At 46.2% G+C, this 27332-nt stretch overlaps 1 protein-coding gene across 1 annotated transcript in view; it reads right to left on the bottom strand.

Moving 5' to 3' along the window:
- The window catches only part of LOC142768582 (uncharacterized), a 79601-nt gene that overhangs the window by 47609 nt on the left and 4660 nt on the right, over positions 1-27332 (bottom strand). Inside the window, exons 2-3 of the mRNA XM_075870577.1 lie at positions 18010-18115; positions 15550-15615 (exon numbers count right to left, since the gene is read on the bottom strand). Of these exons, the coding sequence (XP_075726692.1) occupies positions 15550-15615; positions 18010-18106 (163 nt within the window). The 5' untranslated portion in view covers positions 18107-18115. The remainder of the gene's footprint in view (positions 1-15549; positions 15616-18009; positions 18116-27332) is intronic.

Here is a 27332-nt window from a genome sequence, read left to right as displayed (position 1 = left end):
GACTCTGCTGGCCTTCAAAAGCCGTGCTGGACAGCATTGACACCCACATCTCTCTGTTGTTGTCGCCTTCCTGTTCTTGAGTGTGAGCCATGCTATCCCACGTGATGTGGTAGAGTATCAGTGTGCTTCAACAACACGGGAATATGTCTCTGTATGCTCTGTATGCTGTGGGGTATGCATGCAATCTGTGTATGTTGCAACTCTATATTTTACGTAGCCACCCCCGGCATAAAACCCAGAGGTTAAGTGAACAGAAGCTGCACTTTATTGAGCGTCTCCGGTCATTAGCAGATTGTGGCAGTGGTGGCACATTTCGTGGAAAACTCTGTGCTAGGAAGTGCAAAGAAAAATGGTGTCTCTAAATTGATGGCTAGATGGCGAGAGCCGTTTCTCGTACAGAAATATTGTTCGTGGTCTACGTCACTTGTACTTTCAACAACACATTTTCTAGTGGCTATTCACCATGGTCAGTGATTCTTTCCTGAGGGACGGTGGTTGCTGCTTGTAGCAAAAAAAAGTGTTGTGCAGGTAAGTAAGTGGGTGAAGGCCCAGTTCAGCACATAAAGCATGTAGTTAAGGGTAATCATTAGTCAAAGCAGTTAAAAAATCACAGCATATCCACAGTGTGTCCAATGATGAGTGGGGCGAAGCGTTCATCCGATCGTTCGTCTGAGCAATCGTGCCCGCGTCCATCCGTCCGTGCATCTGTCCGTGCTTACATACTTCCGTCTAATCTTGCCTCCATTTGTTCGTGCGTCGGTTCTTCTGTCCGTCCGTAAATGAGTCCGTCTAAACCCTATCGCAAAAAACGGCATCTCTAACGTGATGCCAGTACGGTTTTTAGCACTGGTACATACTAAAGACACTGGTACGCTCTGGTATTTAGTGGTACTTCGCTGGGCGCGCTGGGAAATAGCTGTGTCGCACTGGTAGGGGCGCTCACTTAACCGGTGTGGTGCTGGTGCACACTGGGAAGCATTCCAAACGCTAGACTTTTCACTGGCATGCGCTGGTGAATACTGGGGCACGCATTGTTTCTACCAGTGTAGCGTGCACATTTATGTAGCATGTACCGTAGTATGTTTCGGTGTCGTTGAATATAAAAGGCTTGATTAGATGGCACGCAACATGCTACCCTAATTGATCCCGAGAATACGTAAGTTTTCTGCTGCACGTACGTATTGCAGCAATTAATGCAAGTTTTTGGTGGCCCCCGCGTATGCCGGCGATAATCGCATCAGTCGTGTATTGCTGTAACGATTCCGTGTTGCAGTGTTTCCTGGAGCAGGATGCCCCTCCTAACAGATACACAAAATTGTTTATGCTGCCAAGTTGACGAAACGTAAATGAGTCCTCTCTCGATCGCTTCGCAAGGTTTCGCAGTGAACGTGAAAAAAAGCAGCTGTCATTCGATTTCACCACACCACGTAAATGAATGTCTGGCCATGCTTATGCTTCTACACTATTCGAAAGCTCAAATGCAGAAATTCAACCATCCCTACTTATCATGTTGAGAGTGGTCTAACCCAGAGCCCGGCCCAGCCAGAATTAGGTATCTAGTGCCAGCCGCATCGGTGTAAATGTTTCGGTCGCTTCTTGCTTCGTGTACTCACAATGTTAAATTCTGAGAATAACTTTAAAGTATAGTTTACACATCTATGAACCTAAATCGACTATTTTGTCTTCTGTCAATGTCCGCACAAGGAGCGCTGACGTTCGGTGCGTTATGCTTTGAGCTACCCAGGCGGTCAAGGAAAGCTGCCAGCCGCACTTAGCCGGTACTTCTCTGACTGACATGCAAGAGAAATACCGGTACGCGATTGCGTACACGCAATTTCCAGTTGGTAATTTGGTACGCCTTCGTGAACTGAATCCTGGGCGTACGTTGTCAGTGTATTGCATTAAAATTTTCAGGGTGTTTATTTAGTTGTTGGCACCGATATAACTGCAAATCTGTACACTGGCACGCCCACTGTATACTACCAGCGTAGGCCATAAAAACAGCTGTCGCTCAAAATCGCCACTCAGGAAATGCATTTCAGGCAATTATTGACCTTCTACTCACAATCAGGTGCAGTATAGGTAACAGATAAAAATGTTGCGAAGCTCAAACGCAGAAACGTCAAGCGTCGAAACTCAGCTGCGTCGAGAGCAGCCTTACCCAGTGAGCCGTCTCAGCGAGCTTCAGGCCTATCCTGCCAGCCACATCGGTGTACATTATACCGGCGCTTTTTAGTTTAAGTAGATGCAATTCGAAAGTGTAAGAATGATGGCAGAGCATAGTTTAGACACTACTGAGCCTAAATTAACCATTTGTCAGCGTGTGCGGTGCCCACACAAGTAGCGACGGCGATCGATGTGTCGTACTTTCAGCAATGCAGGCGGTCACCGTAAGCTTTCTTTCTAGTGCAGTAGCCGGTGCTTCTCTGACTTTTATGTATGAACACGCCATTTTCAGTTGATACCTCGGTACGCCTTAGTGAACTAACACACTTATATACTTTTTTCAGAAGATTTAATTAGTATTTTATTCGTTGGTTTCTTAGCTGCAGGTGTTATATTAACTTAAAATCTGTACACTGACACGCCGGACGTACACTGCTATATCGTCGCTTGCGCGAAAAAAAACATTCAATATCTAATCGTGTGTGCGCATATGTACCAAACAAGTCACTTTAAATCATCTGCACATGTTGACCAGTAGCAATTGCGAGAAGCGCCTATCAATGAAAAACAAAATATCAGCAGCAGCAGCCTACAATCTGCAGCTGCTCCCCCAGTCAATCTGAAATTTTTCACAGTTGAAATGTAGATTTTTCGAAAAACATTGCACTCTTGCCTCGATCCATATGTCATTCAGTGCCAGTAAGCCGTTCGCCACTGTCGAATCAAGACGCAAGTGCTGTTTCTAGAAAAAGATTGCGTCAATCTTGACTGTGCGACTCGTAAACATGAAGTCAAATGACGTGTTCTCGGGAATACTAGTCATTTTACAACACAACCGACATGTTCTGGCATGGCTTAGCGGCTAGAGTACACCATATAAAATTTGTAAGTGATGAGTTCGAATGCTGTCGTGGGGTATTTGATTTTTTTCATTTTTATTGTTAATGTGCGCAATATTGTATTTTTTTACTTCTATTTATTCATTTATGGCGAATGTGCACCCCCCCCCCTTTAATCCTGCGAAGCCATTTTGCACAGAGTACCCAGCGTCTTTCAGCGTCCCAGTACCAGCGCTCAGAGGCGCTGGTTTGAGGATGAGCATGATATATAAAGAAAAGGGGGACAAAGCTGACATAAGCAACTACCGTCCCATTACAGCGACATCAGTGGCCTACAGGCTGGCGATGCTGATTATGCAAGAAAGACTGCAGGTATGTACAGAGGATGAGGGGGTGCTGGGGAACTGCAGAATGGGTTTCAGAAACACAGGAGGTTGGAAGACAATCTGTTCTGTGCATCGAAATATCAGAAAACGAACACAGGTCCCTGTGGCTAGCATTTTTGAATATCAAGGGAGCGTACGATGGCGTGGTTCAAGAGAAATTGTGGGGAATACTGGACACACTAGGCGTGGAACAGTGGTAACTAATCTTCTACAGGATATCTTTAAAGGTAACAAGGTAGTTATAAAGTGGGAAAAACAGCCTGCAGAGGTCAAACGAGGGCTTAGGGAGGGGTGTCCCCTGTCACCCTTATTATTCATGATGTACCTACCACGATTAGAGGCCAAATTAGAGGGAAGTCAACTGGGTTTAAACTTTTTTTTCGTCAAACAAGGAAAACTCATTGAACAGGCACTACCAGCATTGATGTACGCAGATGATATAGTGCTAATGGCCGACAACAAGGAAGATTTGCAGAGATTGGTGGACATCTGCGGTAATGAGGGAGATAGGTTAGATTTCAGATTCAGTAAGGAAAAATCAGGTGTCATAATTTTTAATGACAATGAAGGTAGTGAGCTTAGAATACAGGAGGTCACGCTAGAGATAACAAATAAATACAAATATCTGGGCGTATGAGTAAGCAATGGGGCCGAGTACCTAAGGGAACACGAAATATACGTGACGACTAAAGGTAACAGGAATGCAGCGGTAATGAAAAACAAGGCACTGTGGAAATACACTAGGTATGATGTTGTCAGAGGAATATAGAAAGGGGTCACGGTTCCTGGTCTGACGTTCGGCAATGCGGTCTTGTGCATGAGATCAGAAGTTCAAGCAAGATTATAAATTAAGCAACGTGGAATAGGTAGGCTTGCTTTAGGAGCTCACGGGAATACACCAAATCAGGGAGTACAAGGTGATATGGGATGGACATCATTTGAGGGCAGGGAAGCTAGCAGCAAGATAAGATGAAGGAGGAGCGTTGGGCTAGGAAGGTTTTCAGCTACTTGTACATGAAGAATGTCGATACAAAATGGAGGAGGCGAACCAGGAAGTTGACTGGTAAATACTTAGAAAACAGCAGGTGGCTAAACCAAAAAGAATTATCGGTTAAAAAGAAGGTGAAGGAAGCTGAGCCGGATATGTGGTGAATTGGCGTGATTAGGAAGTGCGCACTAGAGGTCTTTCGAACTTTTAAGCAGGAAATTATCAAGGAAAGGATCTATGATAATACTCGGGGGAGTTCTCTACTGTTTGAGGCCAGGACGGGAGTATTGCGAACCAAGACATATCGGGCCAAATACGAAGGGTAGACACGGTATGCAGTGCGTGTGGAGAGGAAGAAGAAACTGCCGAACACTTGATAATGTTCTGTAAAGGGCTTCGCCCTAGAGTTCAGGATGATGGCGCAGAGTTTTTCAAAGCAGTTGGGTTTAGGGACAGGGAGGGCAAAATAGACTTTAAGCGGTTAGAATTAACTAAAAGGAGGTTATTTGATTGGTGGCTAAATTCAAAGCACGAGTGAAAATAAACGCTTCACTGCAAAGTACGAATCTCAACCTCAATTCTTGAAAGGAAAAAACTGAATGTAGTTTTTGATTCATTAAGTATTACGGCTTGGTGGTGCTAGCCACCGCCCGATCTAAAGGGTACAGCCATATCCATTTATCCATCCATCCATCCATTCATCCACCGGGCCTGTAATCAGGCATGGCGCTGGACGCTGGTACCCAGTTGCGCAGGTATTTGCAATATGGTGCGCCCATCCGTCATTCTGCCCGTGCATGCTTCCTTCCGTGTGTTTGTCCGTCCATTCGTCCTTGTTTCCATCTGTCAGTTCGTCCGTCAGTCCGATCATCCATCCATCTGTCTCTCCGTGAGTCCATCCGTCCGTCCGTCCATCTGCCCTTTCGCCCGGGCGTTCATCCTTTCTTCTGTCCATCCATCCGTCTGTCTGTTCCTTCGTACTTCCGTCCATCCTTGCGTCCCTCCGTGCTTTCATCTGTGCTTCTGTCCATCCGTTCATTTATCCGTACGTACATGCGTCTATCGGTCCACCTGTCTGTCTGTCTGTCTGTCTGTCTGTCTGTCTGTCTGTCTGTCTGTCTGTCTGCCTGCCTGCCTGCCTGCCTGCCTGCCTGCCTGCCTGCCTGCCTGCCTGCCTGTCCATCCGTCCGTCCGTCCATCTGTGTCTGTCCTTCACGCTAGCGTCACCTGCTGAGTGAGTGGTTACGAACCAGTTACGAGGTGGTTACGAACCAGTCACAAAGAGACATGTAAAGTCATACCGATGGATTTGGGAGCTTCGCCCCTGAAACGAAAATAATGTAACGTACAAGAGCCACTCGCTCAAACACAATACAACACAACACTGTCTTCGTCGTCCTCTTTTCCAGGTCTACCCCTCACGTGCTGGTCACCCCGTTGCTGTGATCCACTACAATCGCCACCCCTTCTCCCCTGGAGTCTGAACCAAAAGACGAGGATGCGTGAATACGGAAATCACGTGGCACATAAAGTTTCAACTGGCTTGCATGGGCGGGAAAAACACGGCTTCTGATTTTGGTGTCCAGTTCGGAAACAACTTCCAGAATTAACGTTACAAGGCCTAGGGCTTCCACCACGCGAAATGGGCTGGCATACCGGAAAAAAACTTCTGGCATCGCGGCGGAACACGCTGGGTCCGTTGAAACAGCACTAAGTCTTCTGGTTTTGAAGGGGTGTGGTTCTCGTTGGAAAGCACGCGGGATTTCGGCTGGCGATGCGATATGGTCAGGTGCGCTCTAAAGCGAGCCTTCCGAAGAAGTGCCGAAGTACTGGTGTCATCCAGATGGTTTTGCGTAGTGGTATTCAAATCAATGAAGCTTTCTTGCAAAAGTCTTGACATCCGCAGAGAAGCTTGAACGGTGACCCCCATGTGATTTCCTTCTGTGTCGTTTGAGGCCGAAGACAGCTGCGGCGGCGTATTCGTCCCAGATGTGATGACTGGGACTCACGTGTGACAAGAATATGTCTTTTATGGTACGGTTTGTACCCTCCAGCACACCATCTGTTTGTGGGTGCTGAGGAGTGGCCATGGCATGCCAAACTTCAAGATCGGCCAGTAGGTTTCTGAATGCGCGGGACGTGAAGGCCATGCCACGGTCAGTGATGAGCAAGCGTGGCGCGCCGCATCAAAAATTCACGCACTCGTTGATGAACGTGAGGACGTGCAGTGTCGAAGAGTCAGGGATGGCCCTGACTTCAGTACACTTCATGAGATAGTCTGTGGCAACAATGAAGAACTTGCTGCCGCGCGACGTACGTGAAAACGGTCCCATCTGATCAAGTCCCAGAATCTCCGGAGGAGGCAAGTGTTGCGTGGGCCCAGTTGCGGATTTGTGGTGGGCTTCCGTGCTTGAAAGGCTGTGCATAACGAAACGTAGCAGGGAATGTCACTGTGTGTGCGCCGCCAAAAAAAACTCTCTTTGATGCGTGCCAGCGTCTTGTGCAGCCCGAAGTGACTGGCAGTCGGAGCGTTGTGGCACATGAATAGCACCAATTGTCGCATGGCTACCGGCACAATAGACACGCACTACCCAGCACGATAATTTCGGTGATAAAGAATTCCCTCTTGGACGACGTAAGACACAGAAAGATTTTCACGACAACACTTGGGAGTGCGTACTATCCGGATAGTCGTCGGGTTATATCGACAATTTCTGCGTCTTGTAGCTGTGTACTTCGTAAATCAAACGCCGCAGATTCTGGGGAGATGTCGCTGAAAGCTGTCGGGCGAGAGAAAAGCAGTCAGCGTCTTGTTGGCGAGCGCCGCTGCGATCGACAATAGAAAAGTTGTAATCTTGCAGTTTGAGAGCCCACCTGGCGAACTTAGCATTGAGGTCTTTTTTTGTTTAAAGCCAGCGAAGGGTGACGTGGTGTGTAACGACCGCGAAGCTTTTACCATAAACGTACGAAAGAATTTTTCGACTGCCCAAACTACCGCCAAGCATTCAAGGTCAGAGGCGTGGTATCGGCTCTCTGGTTCACCTAGCCGGCAGTTAGGATAAGCGACCAGTCTCTCCTGCCCGTCCTCGTTAACTTGCAGAAGAACAGCTCCGAGGCCAAGACAACTGGCAACGTTGCGTAGAATCGTCGGGCCATTCTAGACATACTGTGCGAGCGTCGGTGGTGCTTGAAGCGCAGTCTTGTCTTGTGGTCACGGAAGGCTGCTTCTTTGTCGGGTCCCCATTTGCAGCGAACTTCTTTTTTCAGTAGCTCGTTGAGAGGTACCGCGCAGGAAGTGAAGTCAGAGACAAAGCGTCTGAAATATAAAGCGAAGCCTAAGAAACTTTTAGGCTGCTTAGCCATGGTGGGAGGTGGAGTACAGACAGGCAATGGCTTGGAGCTTCGTGGGATCAGGGCTGATTTCTTTAACGGTGACGACGTTGCCCAAGTAACTAACTTCCGAAAGGCCGAAAAAGCACTTGGAAGGTTTAATGCAAAGGCGAGCATCTTGGAGAGCACGCAAGACCATTTCCAAACGCCTGAGGTGTTCAGGAAACGTGGGAGCATAGACCATTATGTCATCTAAATAGACCAAAGCTATCGACAACTTCAGATGCCAGAGAAACCAGTCTGTAACCGCTGAAATGTAGCAGGAGCGTTGGAGAGACCAAAGGGCAGCCGGTTAAACTGGTATAGGCCATCCGCAGTTATATAGGCAGCCTTTTCAGCGTTGTTCGTGTCTAGTTCGACCTGCCAATAGCCAGAAAAAAGATCCAGTGTAGTAAAGAAAACGGGCAACATGAAGGCTGCCAAGAACATCGTCAAGATAGGAAACCGATACAGGTCAGGCTTGGTGACACTGTTTAGCCGTCGATAGTCTACGCAGAATTGGATTGCGCCGCCTTTCTTTCTCACAAGAACTACGGCAGACGACCACGGACTTGACGAGTGCAATATAATAGCGCGCTTAAGCATGTTATCCAATGGAGTAGCGGTTTCTGCGCCTTCAGAGACAGAGACTCAACGTGGGTGATGCCGAAAAGAACCTTCAGAGCCGGTGTCGAGTCTGTGCTGCACCAAAGAAGTGTGGTCAAGCACACTGGGTGACATCGCCCTGCAGTCACAAAATTTTTGTAGAAGTGCTTGCATCACAGCTTTCTGTGACTGAGTCAAGTTGGGGCTGAAGTTGAATTCATTCCAGTCTAAGGGCAATGCAGTTGGTGGTGAAGGTGCTACGGGCTGTACTACTGCTACGACAGACGGTGCTTCAAGGTAGGTACAGGTACCGAGGACGGTGCCTGCCGGCACGGACAGTGTATTGTCGGACAGGTTGAAGACAAGCACTGCAAAGGTTTTGCCGGAAGAGCGATGGAGGGCCCATGGCATTGCGAATTCGCCTCCGGGCAGGGAACAAATGGTACTTTCTTCAAGAATGCCCTTGTCACCAAAGGACTTGAGGGGGCTGTAAACAGGAACCCACGCAGCAAATGAAAAGGGGATGGTAACTGAGGTTGCCGTAATCACAGGATTGAAAAGCAGGGATGGTTTTCCAATTTCAGGTTGGTCACTTACCCACGACCGCATTCGTTCCCGTTTTTAGAATACCGACCTTCGAAGAAAATTTATTAATCAAAGTTTTCATCATGCGGTAGTTGTCAGCGAGCACGGAGCGCACTTTGTCAAGAGTTCTGTAAATGACAGGACTCAACGGGAAATACAATTGCTTAGAGCAGGCTTTATAGAAAGTTTTGACACTTGATCGAATCGGTGTCGAAGCGGTAGATGTCAGTTTAATGGTGTATTCAGTTCCGGTAAACTGCAAAATAATGGCAAACTGCGCACCAATCACAGCCTAAGATCCCTGACACACAGGTTTGGGGCAACGAGGAACCACTGCCTTACTGTCTTCTCAAGCGCACACACATTCAGGCAGACTTCGCCGAGAGTAGGTAGAGTGGCTCCGACCGCTAAGGCGAGATGGGGTCAATCAACCTGCTCAGGGCACACCGAAAATCTTCCAGACAAAAATCTCATAGCTAAAGAACTGAATGCAGCTCCTGTGTCCAGAAGTGCTTCAACGTGCTGCGGCGGATCTCCAAGCTTCACCGGCAGAGTTGGCATCTCGGTGAAGAGGCCAGGTGAAGGAAGCGGGAATTCAGCCATCATGTGGGGTCCTGCCCTCGATGGCCTGCATTGTAGTTTCCCGAGAATATTTGCATAAAGGAGCTGACTTTGTCAGCGACTTTGTCACTCAAGGACAGTTCAGAGCAAAATGCCCAACTTCGTGGCAGTGGAAGCACCGGAGTGCCGCTGTAGGATTGTGGAGCCGAGTAGGTGCCAAATGCCGGGTTCAGGAGGGCGCGTCCGTGTAAGTTGGCCTCCGGTATGGATCCTTAGCTGCTCGCGAGCGTTCTTTTATCTCCGCCTCAAGAACGACAGCTAAAGTTGATCGTACGTAAATTGGACGAGCAAGGCGGTCGAAGTGCTGGACGCTACTGTTATTGATGCATCAAAAAAGGCATTAGAAGCAATAAGGTCCATGGTTGTGGTGGGAAGGAAAATAGGAGGAAAACAACGGCAGGGAGGTTCACCCGCCTAGAGGTAGCCGGTTTGCTACCCTGCACATGGGAGGGGGTTGGGGAGGTGAAAGATAGAGAGCAGAGAAGAAAGAGAGATAAACACAGCACATTCGGCAGGACACTCGCGCACACTCATTGTCCAGTCTTGTCTTTCGTGGTGTGTCACATTGCTGTTACAGCCGCTTGTTCAAGTCCGGATCGCGTAGGAATTCGAACATAGCTTTTGTCGCCTTCTGTTGCAATGTCTTCTCTCGGGCACTTGAAAGAATAGTGTCCACAGACATTTGGCTGTTGTCGATGCGCGCAAGAACAGATGCCACTGACTGTCTCTGGATGTCATACAACGGACAGTCGCACAGGTTTTGGGGTAGCGTCTCTTTGCAATCACAGGCATCACAGAGAGCGTTGTCGGCCATTCCTATGACAAAGCAATTGGTTTTTGTAAATGCCACTTCTAGCCATAAGCGATGAAGAAGGGTGGCTTCCCTTCGATCGAGCCCAGTGAGCATGCGGAGAGCCACAAAGAGGACAGGTGGTGTTGATGATTTGTCTCGTTGCTTAATGGGAAGCATAGTGAAAACGTGACTTCACGCGCAAGTCGTGGAAGGTTACTGGCTGCATCGGTCCGCGAAAGTGGTATGGCTTCTTCTCGTGTTACTTCAAGAACTTCCCGCGCGGCAGTGTCGGCATGTTCGTTTTCTATGACGCCGCAGTGACTTGACAGCCACTGAAACATCACATGATGCCCTTTCTCCTGTGAAATATGGAGAAGGCATCGAATGGTTGTGGTAGGGCAACCCGTCAAGGTCTTCCGGGACCAGCTGTCGACATGAGCAGTGAGCTCTTGATTGTCGCGGTGACCTTGTCGAAGGTGTTGGAGTTGTGTGAGAAAACGCTGAAAAAGATGACTGTCGCCAAATCTGGTTTCCAGCGCCGAGACCAGAGCTTCATTGTTCGAGAGGACGGCTTGCGGTATGTACTCGAGGTATTCAACGGCGGTGCCACGGAGTTGCAGAACGAGTGTCTGAACTTTATTTTGAACTGTCCAGCCGTTTAGGACAGCAACGGACTCAAACTGCACCAGACATTCTGGCCACGACGTAGCGCCATCGAAGGTAGGCGGTGGAATTCGTGCTCCGGAAAACCGAGGCTGAGCTGACAGAGGAACACTTCGTTCGACCGCGGTAGACATCCATTGCTGCAGGCCAGACTGCTCCTCAATGACTGAGAGCCGCGCAGCTGTCTGTCATTAAGGCACCCTTGAGGCACCCTCGCCCAACATCCGCCGTCCGGGCACGTTGGGCGAGGGTGCCCAAGAGTAAGCAAGCTGGGAGCGAAGCGAGTTTTGAAATCTTGCATAGAGCTCATCTGTTAGCCTCACCTTGGAAAACAAGAGCTCGTGGGCAGTCAGGTATAGATAGACTGACACCAGCGCTTGACTGTTGAGGGTGATTTGGCGTATCCTAGACATCAAACTTGGACAAAAGAGGTTGATTGCGTGCTGCTGGCGGGATGTGTGATTAGACTGGGGCTCCCGCGGCCTGTGACAAGCTTTCTTGCGTAATCGGGACAGGATGCTTCAGGGCCGTTGACGACGTGTTATCTTCTGTAGAGCGCATCTGTACAGTGCTGACTGTTGCTGTCATCGCGGCAGCCTTGCTACATGTAAACATGGGTTAATGTTTTCACCGCTGCCACCAAGTGTAACGTCCAAGAGCCACTCGCTCGAACACAATCCAACACAACACTGTGTTCAGCGTTCTCTCTCGCGCTCTACCCCTCACGCGCTGGTCACCCCGTTGCTATGATCCGCTAAAATATATGCATGGACGTAATACACCAGACATGTATAGTGAAGCTTCGATTGCCATAACTCTCCCGACAGGTATGCCATTGAGGAACAATGGCTGCAGTACTCAGCTACTGACCCGCGAATAGTGGGCTCAAGCCCGGCTGTAGCGGTCAAATTTCAATGAAGAAGAAGCAGTGGAGGCTGAGTGGCTGGCGTATTGTAAAGAAGACTGAATGGTATAAATTGCCAGAGTCCTTCACTATGACGTGGCAATAATCACATCTTGGTTTTTGGACACAGTAATACTCACCTTACATAGTACTACTACATTTTCGATAAAAAAATAACGCCTCAATTTTTGTGCAATTCTAGCTACGAGTGCCATTCCCATTGCAAAAACCAGCGCCACTGAGTACCAGCGTCCAGCGCCACGCCTGATTATGGGCCCAGTATCGCGCAGGTTCCAGTGCTTGGAGGCGCTGGGTACTCTGCGCGAAATGGCTTAAGAACGTTAAATTGAGGCGGGGGGGATGCCCATTCACAGTAAATTGATAAAAATTAGACAAATAAATAAATATAGAAGTAAAAGAAGCAATATTGCGCACAATCACGTTAAATATAAAATAAAAAACACCCCACGCGATCACTAGAACTTGTCAACTTCGAATTGAAACTCGATTGCTCTACCCCCTAAGCAACACCAGAACATGCTAGTTGGGTTGAACAATGACTATGAACCCTAAAGACACGCCGTTCAACTTCTTGTTTACAAGACGCACAGTCAAGATTGACGCGATATCCCTTTCGGAATTACAATTGCGCTTGATTCGACAGTGGCGACCGGATTCCGGGCACTGAATGGCCAACGGATATTGGGAAGAGCGCAATGTTTTTCGAAGAATCTAAACTTAACTCTGAAAATCTCAAATTGACTGGAAGAGCAGCCACTGATTGCCGGCTGTTGCTGCCGATTTTTTTTTTTTTTTTGCTTGATAGTAACGTCTGGCACTTGCTACTGGTCAACATGTACAAATGTATAAAACTGGCTTGTTTGGTACATAAGCGCGCACACGATTGAATATTGAGTATTTTCTCGCGCAGGCGACGGTATAGTAATTTACATCTTTACATCCGGCGTGCCAGTGTGTAGATTTCCTGTTTTATTGATACCTGCAACTAAGAAACCACCAAAGAAAATACTAATGCAATTTACTGAAAAAGTATGCCAGTGTGTTAGTTCACTAAGGCATACCAAGTTACTAAATCAAAACTGTGTGTCCTTACACCGAACACGCGGAGAAGTAGTTGATTTAGGCTCAGGGGACGTCTAAAGTATTTTTCAGTCGTTCCTACACTTTAGAATTGGGCCCACTTAAAGCGAAAAGCGCCGGTAGCATGTGCACTGACACGGCCAGCCCCTAGGGCATAATGTTCGCTGGGACAGGACACTGGGTAAGGCCGCTCTCGACGCAGCTGAGTTGCTATGCTTGAAGTTTCTGCATTTAAGCTTCGCAACATTTCTAACTGTTACCTAAACTTTACCTGACGCAAGTAAGTGAGTCATTGCCAGATATGCAATTATGGAGTGGTGATAGCGAGCGGCAGCTGTTTTTCTGGCCTCCACTTGCAATTTACAGCGGGCGTGCCAGTGTAAAAATTAGCAGTTATATGAATGCCAATAACTAAACAAAGAAATGCTACTGTGATTCCCTGACAACGTTCGCCAAGGAGTCGGTTCACGAAGGCGTACTAAATTACCAACGGCAAATTGCGTGCTGCTGCATATTATTCAGAGAAGTACCGGCTAAGTGCGGCTGGCGGCTTCCCGTGACAGCCTGTCCAGCTGCCAGCGTGACGCATCGATCTTGAGCGCTCCTTGTGTGGGCATTAACACAAGGCGAAGTAATTGATTTAAGTGCGTGGATGTCTAAACTATACTTTAGAGTTATTCTCTCGCTTTAAAGTTGTATGTATACGAAGCAAGAAACGCCAGTAACAGACACACCGACGCAGCCGGCAAGTTAGGCTTAACGATCGCTGGACCAGGCACTGGGTAAGACCACTCTTGACGCGGTGAGTAGGTATGATGGAAGCTTCTGCATTTGAGGATCGGAAGATATATAACTGTTACCTGAAGTAAGTAGAGGAATAGGCATGGTCGAGCATCCATTTACGCGGTGTGGTGGAATTGAACGACAGCTGTTTCTTTCACCTCCACTGGGAAGCCTTGCAAAGATATCGAAAGAGCTCATTGGCGTTTCGTCAGCTTGGTCGCATAAACAATTTCCTGAGTCTCTTGGGAGTGGCGTCCAGCTCCAGGCCTATGAACACCGCAATATCGAATCGTTACAGCAATACACGACTGATGCAAATATGGCCGACATACGCGGGGGCATGCTAAAAAGGTGCATTTTCTGCGATACGTACGTGCACTGCAAAAAGTACGTATGTTCGAGCTCTCTTAGGATAGCATCTATTCATGCTGTCGAATCAAACGTTTTCTATTCAACGCCATCTAAAATACGACGGCACATGCTAGATAAATGTGCACGTTGCGCTGGTAGAAACAGTGCGTGCTCCAGTATTCACCAGCGCTTGCGAGTGAAAATTTCAGTGCTTCGAGCACTTCCCTGTGTGCACAAGCATCACAGTGGTTAAAGCAGCGCCCCTACCAGTGTGACACAGCTATTTCCCAGTGCCCCCAGCGAAATACCAGTGTCTCCAGCGTGTACCAGTGCCAATAAACGTACTGATATCACGCCTCGGATGCCGTTTATTGCATTAGAGATTGGAGGCGGCACCCTAAAAATGACCATTTTCTAGCGCAATATTTGACGACACAATCTTTTTTTAATACCTATAGGCTCACCTACGTAAAGGCCGCCCAGATAAAGTCTCTATTGTGTCATTCTAGTGAAGTCACTGTCATATCAAAATATTCACTCTTCTTCAAAAACGTTTCGAAATATAAATATCCATTTATTGAGAGGGAAATGTACTCTTTAGAATGCTATGGTATATTGTAAGTTGTATTTATCATCTAAGCCTATTTCTACTATGATCTCACGGTTACTTTTATGACTTTAGAAAGGTTTCATAATTCTGAGGAACGCAGTCGTACAATGTGCCTTACCCTCTTAAGAATGTTCTTTATCCTCTTAGGGTGGATCACTGAAACTGATAGCAATAATATAGAATGCTATAAGAGGTATGACTAGCTGCATCTCACCTAGGTAAACTCGGTAAACATATTCATAGTAATGTGGGCACGGTACGCTTTAGTATTTATATTTAAAATTGCAGCTTCAGTGCTGCAGGGCCACGTGAAACACCAACTAGGTTCCTACGAATGTACAAGCCGCCTGCTGGTACCAGTCAATCTGGGGCTCGCGCAGCCATGATCGGCCCTTGAAAGCAGGCCATCTGCGCTAGAAGCACACAGTTGCCTTTGTCTCCTGATGCCCATGACTATTTCTCTTGCCGAATCAACGCAGATACGTTTCTTCTCAGCCTGAGCCACTACGTCAGCTGCCCTCGCATACTTTCAGATTAGTGAACAGAATTATCTCATTCGCATTAAGGTTTATGCTGAATCTTACGGTTACGTCGAAGTCGGCAAAAGATGCAGCTGGAGTGCTCATATTATTTCAATAGAAGCAATGAAGTTTAAACAGTATGAACTATATATTACCTTATCCCACTAACAGTACGTTGTTGTTACTGTTAATGTTCTAACCCTTTAGGATTAGATGTATACATAAAGTTTTGCGTTAACTTTGTGAATAACTGAAGTACGTACCATAGCCAGATTTTGGAGAAATATCCACAAGTGGTTTGAGCACTTCCAAGTAGGTCCTATTAAGTGCTAGAGTTGCAAAAAATACCACCACATTGAGAAAAAGAGCATTTGAAAAAGACATTCTAGAGACATGAATGTCATGTTAGCAAGACTACTACATCTTCAGACAAACTGTATGTCTCTGTAGAAATGTGGCGTGGTTTTCTTCTCTTTGCGCAAGTCAAAAAAAAGGCGCACGTCAGACAGTGCACATAGTTATCAGCAATACATTGTTTCAAGATTTTATATGCATTATTGCAAGAAAGTTGTTGAATAGCTAGCAAGTTATAGTTTAGCAATATATAGGAGAAATCAATGTCCACTACGTTAATTCGGTAGCTGGCTAATTGGTAAGCTATAGCTTACGATGACATATAGGGGAAATCAAAGTGCAATACACTCGTTGAGTTACTTTCTAATGCATAGCAGGTAACCTTAATATTTAGCTTTCACTGCAGTGTGATATTTATTTTCTTGTATTTTCAATATTTTTTGCAACTAAGATGTGGTGGTCAAGAAATAACTGCTTAAACAACAAAGTTTTTCATAGATTGATTCGTTCGCATGCATATTTCTGGTAGTAATCTAAAACTGACGCATATATTTGTATGTTAGCTAGCTATGGGGCGCCATGTAGGGCAAAAAATAGTGACGCCACTAACAAACCAGCATTTAGCCAAATTTAAATTTAGGCGTGATGCGTTGGCCCGATGGGCAAATTACCTCGATGGGCAGAATGGCTCAAGGTTAGTGTAGGTCTCTAAGTTCTTTCCATTTACCGACATTGTCTTAATGAAGACTGCATATTTACCGTGAGTGGCACCACTGTCTGAAGGCCAATGTAGCTGTTGCGGTAAAGCGGGCCAGATAAGTTTGTTAACTGGCTTTTCGAATTATTCTCAGAAAGCGACACTCACAAGACTCCACTGCAGATTTATTATGCTTTTGTTGACGGAAATACATTATAAAACAATTCTTAAGTCAGAAAGTTTGATTGCCGAAATAAATAAACACAAATTTGTTAATGCGAATATTTTTTGTAGTTTTTTTCAAGATACTGCTAGGCTCACATTTATGCTTGTTGCGGGAAGGACGGTATGCTACGTTATCAAAGGAGCACAACTCACGTAAGCACGAACGTAAATTCGATTGTAACGGACAACACATATGTTCTGTACAACAATTATAAAACTATTTGCACCTTTGTACACATCTAGCATCGTACATAACTTAGCATTGTGCACAAGTGTCCTCTTCTAAGTATCTCAAAATGTTGCGTGTAACATTACACTTGCTCTTTAGCACACATTGTAGTAAGATGGCAAGTTGGGCCAGTTGGTTGGGATTCACCATGACCTTCGTTTACAGCGCAACACTAGAAACACAGACGGAAAGAAGGATCAAAAGCACCACCTTCTCTTGGCGAGGGTAACAGTGCGATGAAAACTGTCACGACACTGTTTCTCTCGTAATTGGGGTGAAGAATAAGCGAGCGTCGATAAGCGGCCGCGAGGCGAAGTGTCTAAATTGATGGTTGATAAAGGCAGGGTAAACAGTATGACCATTGAGGGCGTTGTGTCGAAGTGAATAATAGATGCGCTGTTTGAAGCGTCGGTTTCGGTTTCGCCAGCTCATTTGGCCAGTACTTATCACTGCGTGCTGTTTACCAGTGGCCGCCTTTACGAAATTTTAAAGCGGCTGTAGACTATTTGTATGAAGTACATTATTTCGCCCATTGGACTCAATCAGCTATTTCAATAGTTTAAAAGGTCACTCTCTTAACTTTTGTAATTACTGCCGTAATTATGCTTTTGTACACATCTGAAGATGCCTTACGACAAAGTAAAGAGAACACAGCAGATAGCCCGCAGGTGCCTCCTTTCTACGATATTTAAATAATAATAGACAGACTTCTTGAAACACCCTGTCGAATCATCAAAGACTCCATTTTGGTTGACAGGGGTAATTTCGTTCATTTGAAGCTTCATAATTTACCTTTATTTGAAATTACACAGCTGTTCTTACACTCCACCCGCATTCGAAACAGACACAAGCGCAATTATCACACCGACACGCTCGCACGTATTAGCGCGAGACCTAGCTTAGCCAATGAGTCTATTAATAAAGGTGGCGTGTTGGAGTGAGTCAATACGGCCCGTATGCGCGATACATAATAGAAGGCCGATAGACCCACCCTTCATGCCGTCTTATCAATGAGTTTATACAGCTGAATCAGTTTTAGCGCCAACAAAATTCTGACAGTGTCAACACGCACAAGTCGACCACTATGAACTTCTAGCTATAGTGTCCAGGGCCGGCTGCCACACGGCTATTTGAGTTCGCATAATGATTCAACATTGGACTTCAAGCGTAGTTAAATACAGCGTTATTGTGCAAAAAATATATGTGCAGGTTTATTACCTGTTTCTTTGACACCCATTGGAGATCGCACAGGCGTTAATTGAACAAAAAACAGACCCACCAAGAATGGAATGCCTCGACGAAAAACTTGCATCATTTTGGTCACCTGAAAAACGAGAAGTCTTTTTTTTTACATAAGTGTAGTAAGCAAAGCTCATCGGTACGAATGCATTGTCAAAACAGCGCAGAAATCAAGAAAAAGTAACAGATAAAATAAATATGAAAACACGATTGCTATTGTGCATCGTGCTTTCATAAATTCTTTGTTGTACGTCCTTGAGCTTGTGGTTGTTAGAACCACAAGCGTCTATATGCCTGCTTAGACAGTACATAATAAAAGTATACCGCTCCTCTTTCTACTACTTTGGGCTTTTCCTCTTCCATTTTTATATTCATAAAGCACCAAGTCATCCTGCTGCTATATAATTTCTCATGTATTTGTTTTGTGGATGTAGAATACAGCAGAATTTTTTTCCGAAAGAAACAGCTGCTTTGTTTCGAAAGTAATGATACTACCAACTATAGAAAGATATCGTACAGAAAAAATGACATGGTCCCTAAAATTATTGTGGTGTATGACACCTAAAGGTCTGAATAGATCACTTCGCGCCACTCTCATATCACCAGTCAAGCATAACAACCAGTATACCAGCGAATAGTACCCGAAGCCAGCCGAATGCAGCTGAGCCGAATCTTACTGCATTGTGAAACATAGATGACTGTTGACGCATAATTGATACGAAAGAAATTTTTCAGCTCATATACGACTTTTGTGTTACAATGATTTTTTCCATCAAAAGGCATAAATAGCGAGTAAATGACAGGATGTCGTATACATAAAACGTTACAGTTCTGACACAAGGCAAGAGGATTGACTGTAATAGCAACACATCAGACTCGTATACGAGTTAAGGCTAGGAAGTTTTGAAACCAAACAAAATATAGTGCACATGCTCAAATCTGCGTTCACCTGTGCCATTTTTCACACACGCAGCAGATGTTCTTCCTCTGTCTGGACACATAGGCGATTTCCTCGCTTTAGTGGACCTAGAATTCTCTTGGAGCTGTTCATACGACACGGAGTGGCATGTGAAAATTCAAGCTACATACAATTTTTTGCTAGTATTTTCCTACTTGGTTTCAGTCTCTGTTGATGACAGCAGTCGTGCCGTAGCAGTGTGTACAGTTTCTATGCACCACACCGAAACGTCTACCTCAAATTGTCCCAGCAATCGCAGTGTGGGTGTCTATGCCGGAAGTAGCCGGATAGTGAGAAAGCTGGCTCGCTTGCTTCTTTCGATATATGGCTCTCATTCGGCATGAAAGATGGGCCATGGAACCAGCGGTTCCTAATAGTAAAACATAAAGTTTGACAAAGGCAAGTCTTTCCAGCTGCATAACTACAGTCGAGACACAGAAGCTTTGTTAAAGAATGTTTTCTTCAAGTACAAGACCATTCAGTGCACATAGAGCATATATACAGCACACCATTATTAAAATTTCTGGTATGTGCTGCGCAGCCTTGTTGGTTGATGTAGTTCGCTGAGGAGTGAGGGGTGACTGGCTCGAATACTCGGTGGTATGCCATGAAATATTTTCTTATCAATTTTTGTGCCTTTTATATATGTTTGCATACACATACATCTCTGGAAAGTGATGACAATGTGACGGCAAAAATCAGCCGAGAGCGTTCATGTTATTGCCATCGCAATGCAGGTATATATCTGCCACAGTTACGCCCAATGAATATCAGTGGCACAATACGTTGGTTAAGAGAAAAGTAGAGACGAAAATCTAAGCAACACGGTCCCTATGAGGACAATTGTAGTACAGACAGTGCCTATAAATGTACCATGCTTGTAAACAGCAGAGTAGTTTTAAAAACAGTGGTTTATTGTAAACTTCTATGCTCTGCTCAATAATGGATCAAGTTTTGAAAACAGTGCTTTGCAAAAATATGGTCTATCTTCAGCGAAAAATCCTAATTCTATTCCCACGGAACTTTGAGCAAAATACAAATAAACCAATTCCCTTTACATTCCATCTAACGTGGTCCCCATGCTATTCCCTCCCAATAGTCGAAATATAAACTCCTTCTAGCGTCACTCTCGATTCTTGAGTGCCAACACTGATACTGTCAAGATTCAGGTTGCAATCAATAAATACAAAACGATACAATACCTAGTGAAGCTTCAATCACCTCTGGGATTGGGCGTTTGTGTATTACATGCCAGTTCGAGTGCGGGAGCACATGGGTTCAGAAGGCCCAATGGTGGCTACATTGAATGAGTGCTTCAGTGCGATTGGCTCATCAAAAAAAAACATGTTGCAGGAGTAACAGGTAATTCAAAACGAATACGTTGCGGGATAGCAGGTTATTCGTAATAAAACATGTTTTGACACTAGCAATTTTACCTGATTTTACAATCAACATTTTGCAGTGTGCCAGCATACTTCAGGATACAATTGAGCAAGATTATTCATCATTTTCAGCATTGATTGACAAACCTTCAACACTACTGACTAACGACGCAACAGCTCTATTGTCTTGTATTTATGTGAACAGTTTAAGGTATTTTCAAAGAAGTGCCTTTCTGTCCGGTAAGAAGAAAGCGTGCTAAACGCTACCAAAATTTAAGCATCTTAGGAAGAAAGAAAGAATCGACGTGATATGAGAACTAACGTATAGTCTAAAAATGTTGAAAATGAGTACGGTACCCTGAACGCAGTTATGATTGATACGTAGGGTTTGACGTCCCATAACCACCATATGAATATGAGAGACGCCGTAGTGGAGGGCTCCAGAATTTTTTACCATAATCTGATCACACGGCTCTACAGCGTTTCCGCCTTCATCGAAAATGCAGCCGCTGCAGCCGGGATTCAATCCCCACACCTGCGGGTCCGCAGCTGCGTACCTTAGCAACTAGACCACTGCGGCGGGCGCCTGAACGCATTCACTGCACTCCAAAAATCACAGCATGTCCATGGAGTGAATGACAATAAGTGGTGTGAAGCAGCCTTCAGCCTGTCCATCCGTTCATTCTTGTTTCCGTCTGTCCGTGTGACCATTCATGCGTCCGTCCATGCGTCCATCGGTCTGTCCATGCGATCGTTCATCCGTCCGTCCATGCGCACCTTCATCCATCTGTCCGCCCGTTCGTGCATCAATCCGTCTGCCCGCGCGTCCGTCCATTCCTTCGTCCGTATACTAGTCTGTCTGTCCGCCCGTCTGTGCGTCCATCTAGTGAGCATTCCTAGTACCACCATCTCGCATCTCGCATCTTCTGTGACACATATCCGTTCTAGAGTGGGTATGTGCCAAGCGTGTCACGCCGACGGACAGGGGACATTACTCAACCCTAACAAGATTCGTCTTTAGAAATAGTGAACATATATTGACCTGAACAAAGGAAGGATGTGAGTGGTAGCGAGGAGAGAAGACAAAGTAGAGCGAATGTCCCGAATAAAGAATTAACAAAACCGCTTTGTCAGTCTGGAATGCACCCTTTATACTTAGTGCATACCGGCCGGATGTGGATAGATGTAGGAGTCGGTACTTTTACAGTAGAACCGTAGGTCATGATCTGCAATGCTGTAGACAAGCAACAAATTTGACTCCTGAAGTCAGAGATAATGTCAAGCTTTCTTTAAATCATTGCAAGTAAGGCTAATGTCTCCGAGGCAGACATTATCAGCCTTGGCATGTGACAAATAAATATCAAGTTGTCCGGCATTAAATGCACTTGAGGCACCTTACAAGTAACAAAACCTTTTGAAGGTACACAAACCATCGCATTGCTCTGCATAGAGAGCAGACATTGCTAGAGCATCATTACAAAATCAGTGATATTGACAATTGCTAACTATATCAACGTAGACACTACGTACAAGTCTCAAAATGATTTAATCTAGCCGAACAAGTACGATGGGCCTCTTCGTCAGCAACTATTTGGCTGATGTTCTTCAGTACGCTAGTGAGACGAATGGGTGGGTGACGTCTCCAAAGTACAAAACATGAGGTTGCTCCTCAATAAAAATGCCGAGAAATGAAATGAGCTCAGACTATTATTAGACCATCAGGATGATTCCTGAAGTGATTTCTCGGCTTTTGACGAAGACATCAATCACCGGTGGGACAGGGATATATTTTTCAAAAAAAAAAAAGACCAGGCTGACTAATTTATTCCTTATAGGAGAAGAGAAGGCTGTTGCAGTTTGCAGACATTCAGCTCCCTAAATGAACCCTTGTATCTCCAGCCATGTATGGAATGACAAAGTAATGTGAAAAGCAAGTGCAAATAAGGTCGAACAAATGATCGAAGGCCTATTACGCGGTGATTTGGTACATATGTGAGGTTTAACGTACCAAAAATCACCCTATGTTTATTAGAGAAACCATAGTGGAGAACTCCAATAATTTCTGTCATTTGGGGTTCTTTACCGTGAACCAAAATCTGAGCACACGGACTTATAGCATTTCTGCCTGCATCGAAAGTGCAGCAGCCACAGCCGTGATTTGATCCAACGAGCTGCGGGTAAGCAGCCGAGTACCTTAGCCACTAGACCACCACGGCCATGCTATATTAGGAGGTGTTAAGGGCATTCGCCATGAGACTTTTCGGCACGCTGCAAAGCGCAAGTGAGCTAGAGTTCCTGCAGTCATTGCAGCGTCCGCAGCGACAGCAGCTGCTATAAGTACCACTTCATATTATCTGCCTTGCAACAGAGAACCCAGGAGACAAAAACAAATAAAAGTGGGTGCACAGCACCACCCGGAACAAATCGAGGCCATCTACTTGATTTGGCCGACTGTTTTCCAACGTGCACTAGTCATAAATAGAGGCAAAAGTAAACTCAATTGTTCGCGATGCATGAATGACGATGGTAAATAATAGGTGCGAACATGGTAGCCATGAGATGCGTGTTAAGTAAGAACGTGACTACGCGCCACGCTGACGATGCGTTCACGGCAGTCTCACAAGCTTCACCTACACTAAATTTGTTATTATGTGGTGTGAATGGACGAAAAAGGTAACTGACTTGTCCAAACATGGTAATCATGATGTGCGCGTCATATAAAACACGGCTACATGCTATGCTAATAATGCGCTAGCGGCCGTTTAGCTGGCTTCACATATTCCAATTTTCGTATTACGCGACGAGAATAGACGACGATGCTAAATGACCTATTGAAATAGGATAATCATGACATGCGTGTCATGTAAAATGTAAGTGCATGCTACGCTCGCTCATATGGCTTTGATAGCCGTTTCGTTTATTTCGCTTACCACATTACGTATTACGTGACGTGAGTGGAAAACGAAAACAGATGCCTGTGCAAACATAATATTCATGGCATCAAAGTAATTTAATGAATAATTTACATCTGCATCGTAACGTTCACCTGATTTTAAAGTGACATATCAACCTGTCTTGTTCGTGCTTCGCATATGATTGTTTCCCACTGTGCGCAGGACCTGCCAATTTCTTTCGAACGAAAGGTTGATACTAAAATATAGAACACCGAATTGCAAATTAGAAAGGAGCAGAGTCTTCCAGTACATAATGTGAACAAATACAAGCTAACCGTTGCAAATGTGTCAAATTCTTCATATAAATGTGACAGCATTAAGGCAAAAAACTCAATACATGTGCTGAGAAGATAACCGGGAGAATGGCGGTTGAAGTAAACCGGGAAAGAGGATAAGGCGTCTACAGCAGAGACTTGCAAATAGTGAAACACATAAAGGCATAGCTCATCTTTATAAACAGGGCATCAAATAATACACACACAAGCACACACACACACATCCACTCACACACACACACACACACACACACACACACATTGATATATATATAGTGTACTGTATCTTCATCTGTTTGACCAAACCATTGTTGTGATCATCATCATATGTCACGCGGGCTGGGTCTCTTTGGTTCGTGCATCTGGATTGAAAATACAACCTGTTTACTGCCGTACCGGATGTGGTCTCATAATATATATTTATATATTGTAGAACGGATAGGGTGCATTTAGCAGTGCCTGAAAAAGACGAGGAAGAAGACTGTGGTTTGTGCTCTTGACAGCTCAGATTTGAATCGCTAAGCGCTTGATTTGTGTTCGGTTTTAATAAACACGTCGCGGACCCTCAATGCTCAACACGTACTATCAATATATAAATATATATATATATATATATATATATATATATATATATATATATATATATATATATATATATATATATATATATTGCCATCATTGATGAACGAGCCGCTGTGGCTCATACCCGTTTTGGGCTACGAAGAAGAAGAGAACATTTTCGTTGCTCGGGCTCAGGTGAACTCCTGGCTGCAGGTCTTGTGTTTGCTCGCGACATTAATGGTGGAGGTGCTGGGTACGTGTACTTCGGCTGTGTCGGCCATCGTGGAGACAACTAAATCTCCCAGAGCAAGAAGCAGCCGCCGCCTGCGTGGGTTACCCCCAGAATTTGGTCCCTTGACATCGACACCCAGAAAGATGGCAACTCCGATGACAAGCCAGGTGGTTTAAACCAGCGATGCCCATGGTTCTCTTCTCGCCCATGTTTTTCATGCGCCACAGACACCAAAGCCGTTCCATGGAGACATCTTCGAGGATGTCGATGACTGGCTCGACCACTTTGATCGGGTTGCCAGTATCAACAAATGGGACGATGTTCGCAAGCTGCGCCGAGTTTACTTCTACTTGGAGGATTCTGCAAAGACGTGGCAGGAGAACCACAAGGGCTCCTTTGCAACTTCGCAAGGGTTTAGCCGTCAGCTCCATGACGCCTATCGGAACACCGAGAGGAAGGAGAGGGCTGAACAAGCCATATCCTGCAGAAACCAGCGGCCGAACGAACGAGTATTTATGTTTGTCGAGGACATGCTTTGGCTCTTCAAGCGCGTGGACCCTGTCATGCCCGAAGAAAAGAAGGTGCGGCATTTGATGCTCGGAGTGAAATAACAGCTTTTCGCTGGGCTCGTGCGCAATCCACCGATGACAGTCGCCCAGTTCATCAGTGAGGCGACTACTATGAAACATGCGCTGCAGCAGTGGTCGGCACAATGAGAAGGCCAGATCCCGGCCACCGCATGCTCTATCGGCTCTGACAGCGAGAGACGGGCCCTCGCACACTTCATTCGAAGTATTGTTCGGGACGAACTGCGACAGCTCCAGGCAGTGGGATCCCATCAACCTGCGTCAGCTCTCGCAAATGTAATCAGACAAGAAGTCCGGCAGGCCGTCACACTCCTGACCCCAATCGCACCACCGATTCCCGAGGCCCCAGTCCTGACATACGCAGCGGCATTGCGATTCCCCGCGCCACCGGCTACAGATCCTGCTATGCGGCCCAGATACCGGGATATGCAGTCATTCCACGCCACTGCTTCGAGCCCGCCTCTCGGCTCAAGGTTCCCGAGCACACCCACCTATCTGCCGTCTACCTCAAGACAAAGTGGTAGCAAGGCAAGCACGTGGCGCACCTCGGATAACCGTCCGCTCTGCTCTCACTGCGGCGAAGCGGGTCACGTATACAGGAACTATCAATACCGGCAACTAGGTCTCCGCGGCTTCCATCCTGATGCTCGATGCCCGCGCTACGGTGAGCGCCCCCGCGAAATCGAAGCCTATCTCACGGGCCAGCGAACACCTTCGACTGTTCAGCACCACCAGTCGAGATCACCGTCACCTCGCCAGTCTACGTCACCCAGATTGCGCTCACCGTCTTCCGCTCCTTTCAGGAGCCGGTCACCAAGTCCCCGCAGGGGAAACTAGGAACGGTGACTTCTGGGGGTGAAGTCGCGGCCCGGCGAACTGTAAAAGACCCTTATCCGACGCAACGACCAGATAAGGACCATTCCGGTTTTGCAGTGTTCTGTGACAGCAGAAAGATCGTTTCTGCCGAAATCGCCGTCTTCGTCGACAATCATGCTGTCACCGCCCTCGTCGACCCCGGTGCCGACTATTCCGTAATGAGCGCCACACTGGCATCTGAAATGAGGAAGGTTACCACACCATGGCAAGGACCCCAGTTGCGCACGGCAGGGGATCATCTGGTGAAGCCTACCGGTATGTGCACGGTACGCATTCGTATACGTACGTCGACATTTGCGGGCTCTTTCCTCGTATTGCGCGTGTGCTCTCGGCCAGTCATTCTAGGAATGGACTTCCTTCGTGAATACGGTGCCGTCATCGACCTCCGTGAACTGTCGTTCGAGGATCCTTTTTGCGCTACAACTGACAGTACACAATTCCGGAAAAAAGCGCTCCGTGTTACCGACGATTCTCTGACTCTCCCACCTCGAAGCAGCCTCATTGTCGAAGTAGAATTGGGACAGGACGTGTCTGACGCGGTAATTGCCGAGGCCAATTTGTCTCTGCTTATTTCACGACAAATCTGTGTTTCCCGAGGAATCATTCAGCCTAGCAATAGGCATGTTCACCTGCTGGTCATGAACTTCAGCGACGAATATCGCCACCTAACGAGACACACTGCCACTGCATATTGTGAAGAACTTGCCGAGGCCGATGGTTCACCCACGTTAGCTTTATTTTCATCGAATGACCACCCTGACGAGGCCTTCGCGAGCACTCTCGACATAAACGAGAGACTATCTTCGGCTCAACGAGAAAGCCTTTTGCGTTTACTCGACTCATTTCAAGACTGCTTTGCCACTACGTCAAAGGTTAAACAGACACCACTTGCTCAGCACCGTATCATCACGGAACCCACCGAGAGACCCATCCGACAACATGCCTATAGGGTGTCGCAAAAAGAGGAAGACGCTATACGTGACCAAGTACAGCAAATGCTTCAGGACGACGTCATCCAGTCATCAACCAGTCCCTGGGCTTCGGCAGTTGTGCTAGTAAGGAGAAGGATGGTACGTTGCGTTTTGCGTTGATTACTGTAAACTGAACAAGGTCACCAAAAAGGACGTTTATCCTCTACCCCGGATAGATGACTCGTTGGACCATATACGCAACGCTAAATATTTTTGGTCCATGGATTTACGTAGCGGTCTGGCAAGTCGCAGTGGATGAGCGCGACCGAAAAAGATGGCGTTTATTACTCCCGACAGCCTGTACGAGTTTAAATGGCAATCATGTCTTGTTTACCTTGATGACGTCGTAGTCTTTGCAGACACGTTTGAACAACACGTCCAACGCGTTCATGCAGTACTTCAGGCAATCAGAACAGCGGGACTTTCTCTCAAACCCAAGAAATGTCATTTTGGATATGAAGAACTGAAGTTCGTTGGTCACGTTGTGAGCCATGCCGGCATCCTAC

Source organism: Rhipicephalus microplus, chromosome 8, assembly GCF_043290135.1.
Source record: "Rhipicephalus microplus isolate Deutch F79 chromosome 8, USDA_Rmic, whole genome shotgun sequence".
In the NCBI taxonomy this organism is placed as follows: domain Eukaryota; kingdom Metazoa; phylum Arthropoda; class Arachnida; order Ixodida; family Ixodidae; genus Rhipicephalus; species Rhipicephalus microplus.
This window is presented reverse-complemented; position numbering and strand designations above follow the sequence as displayed.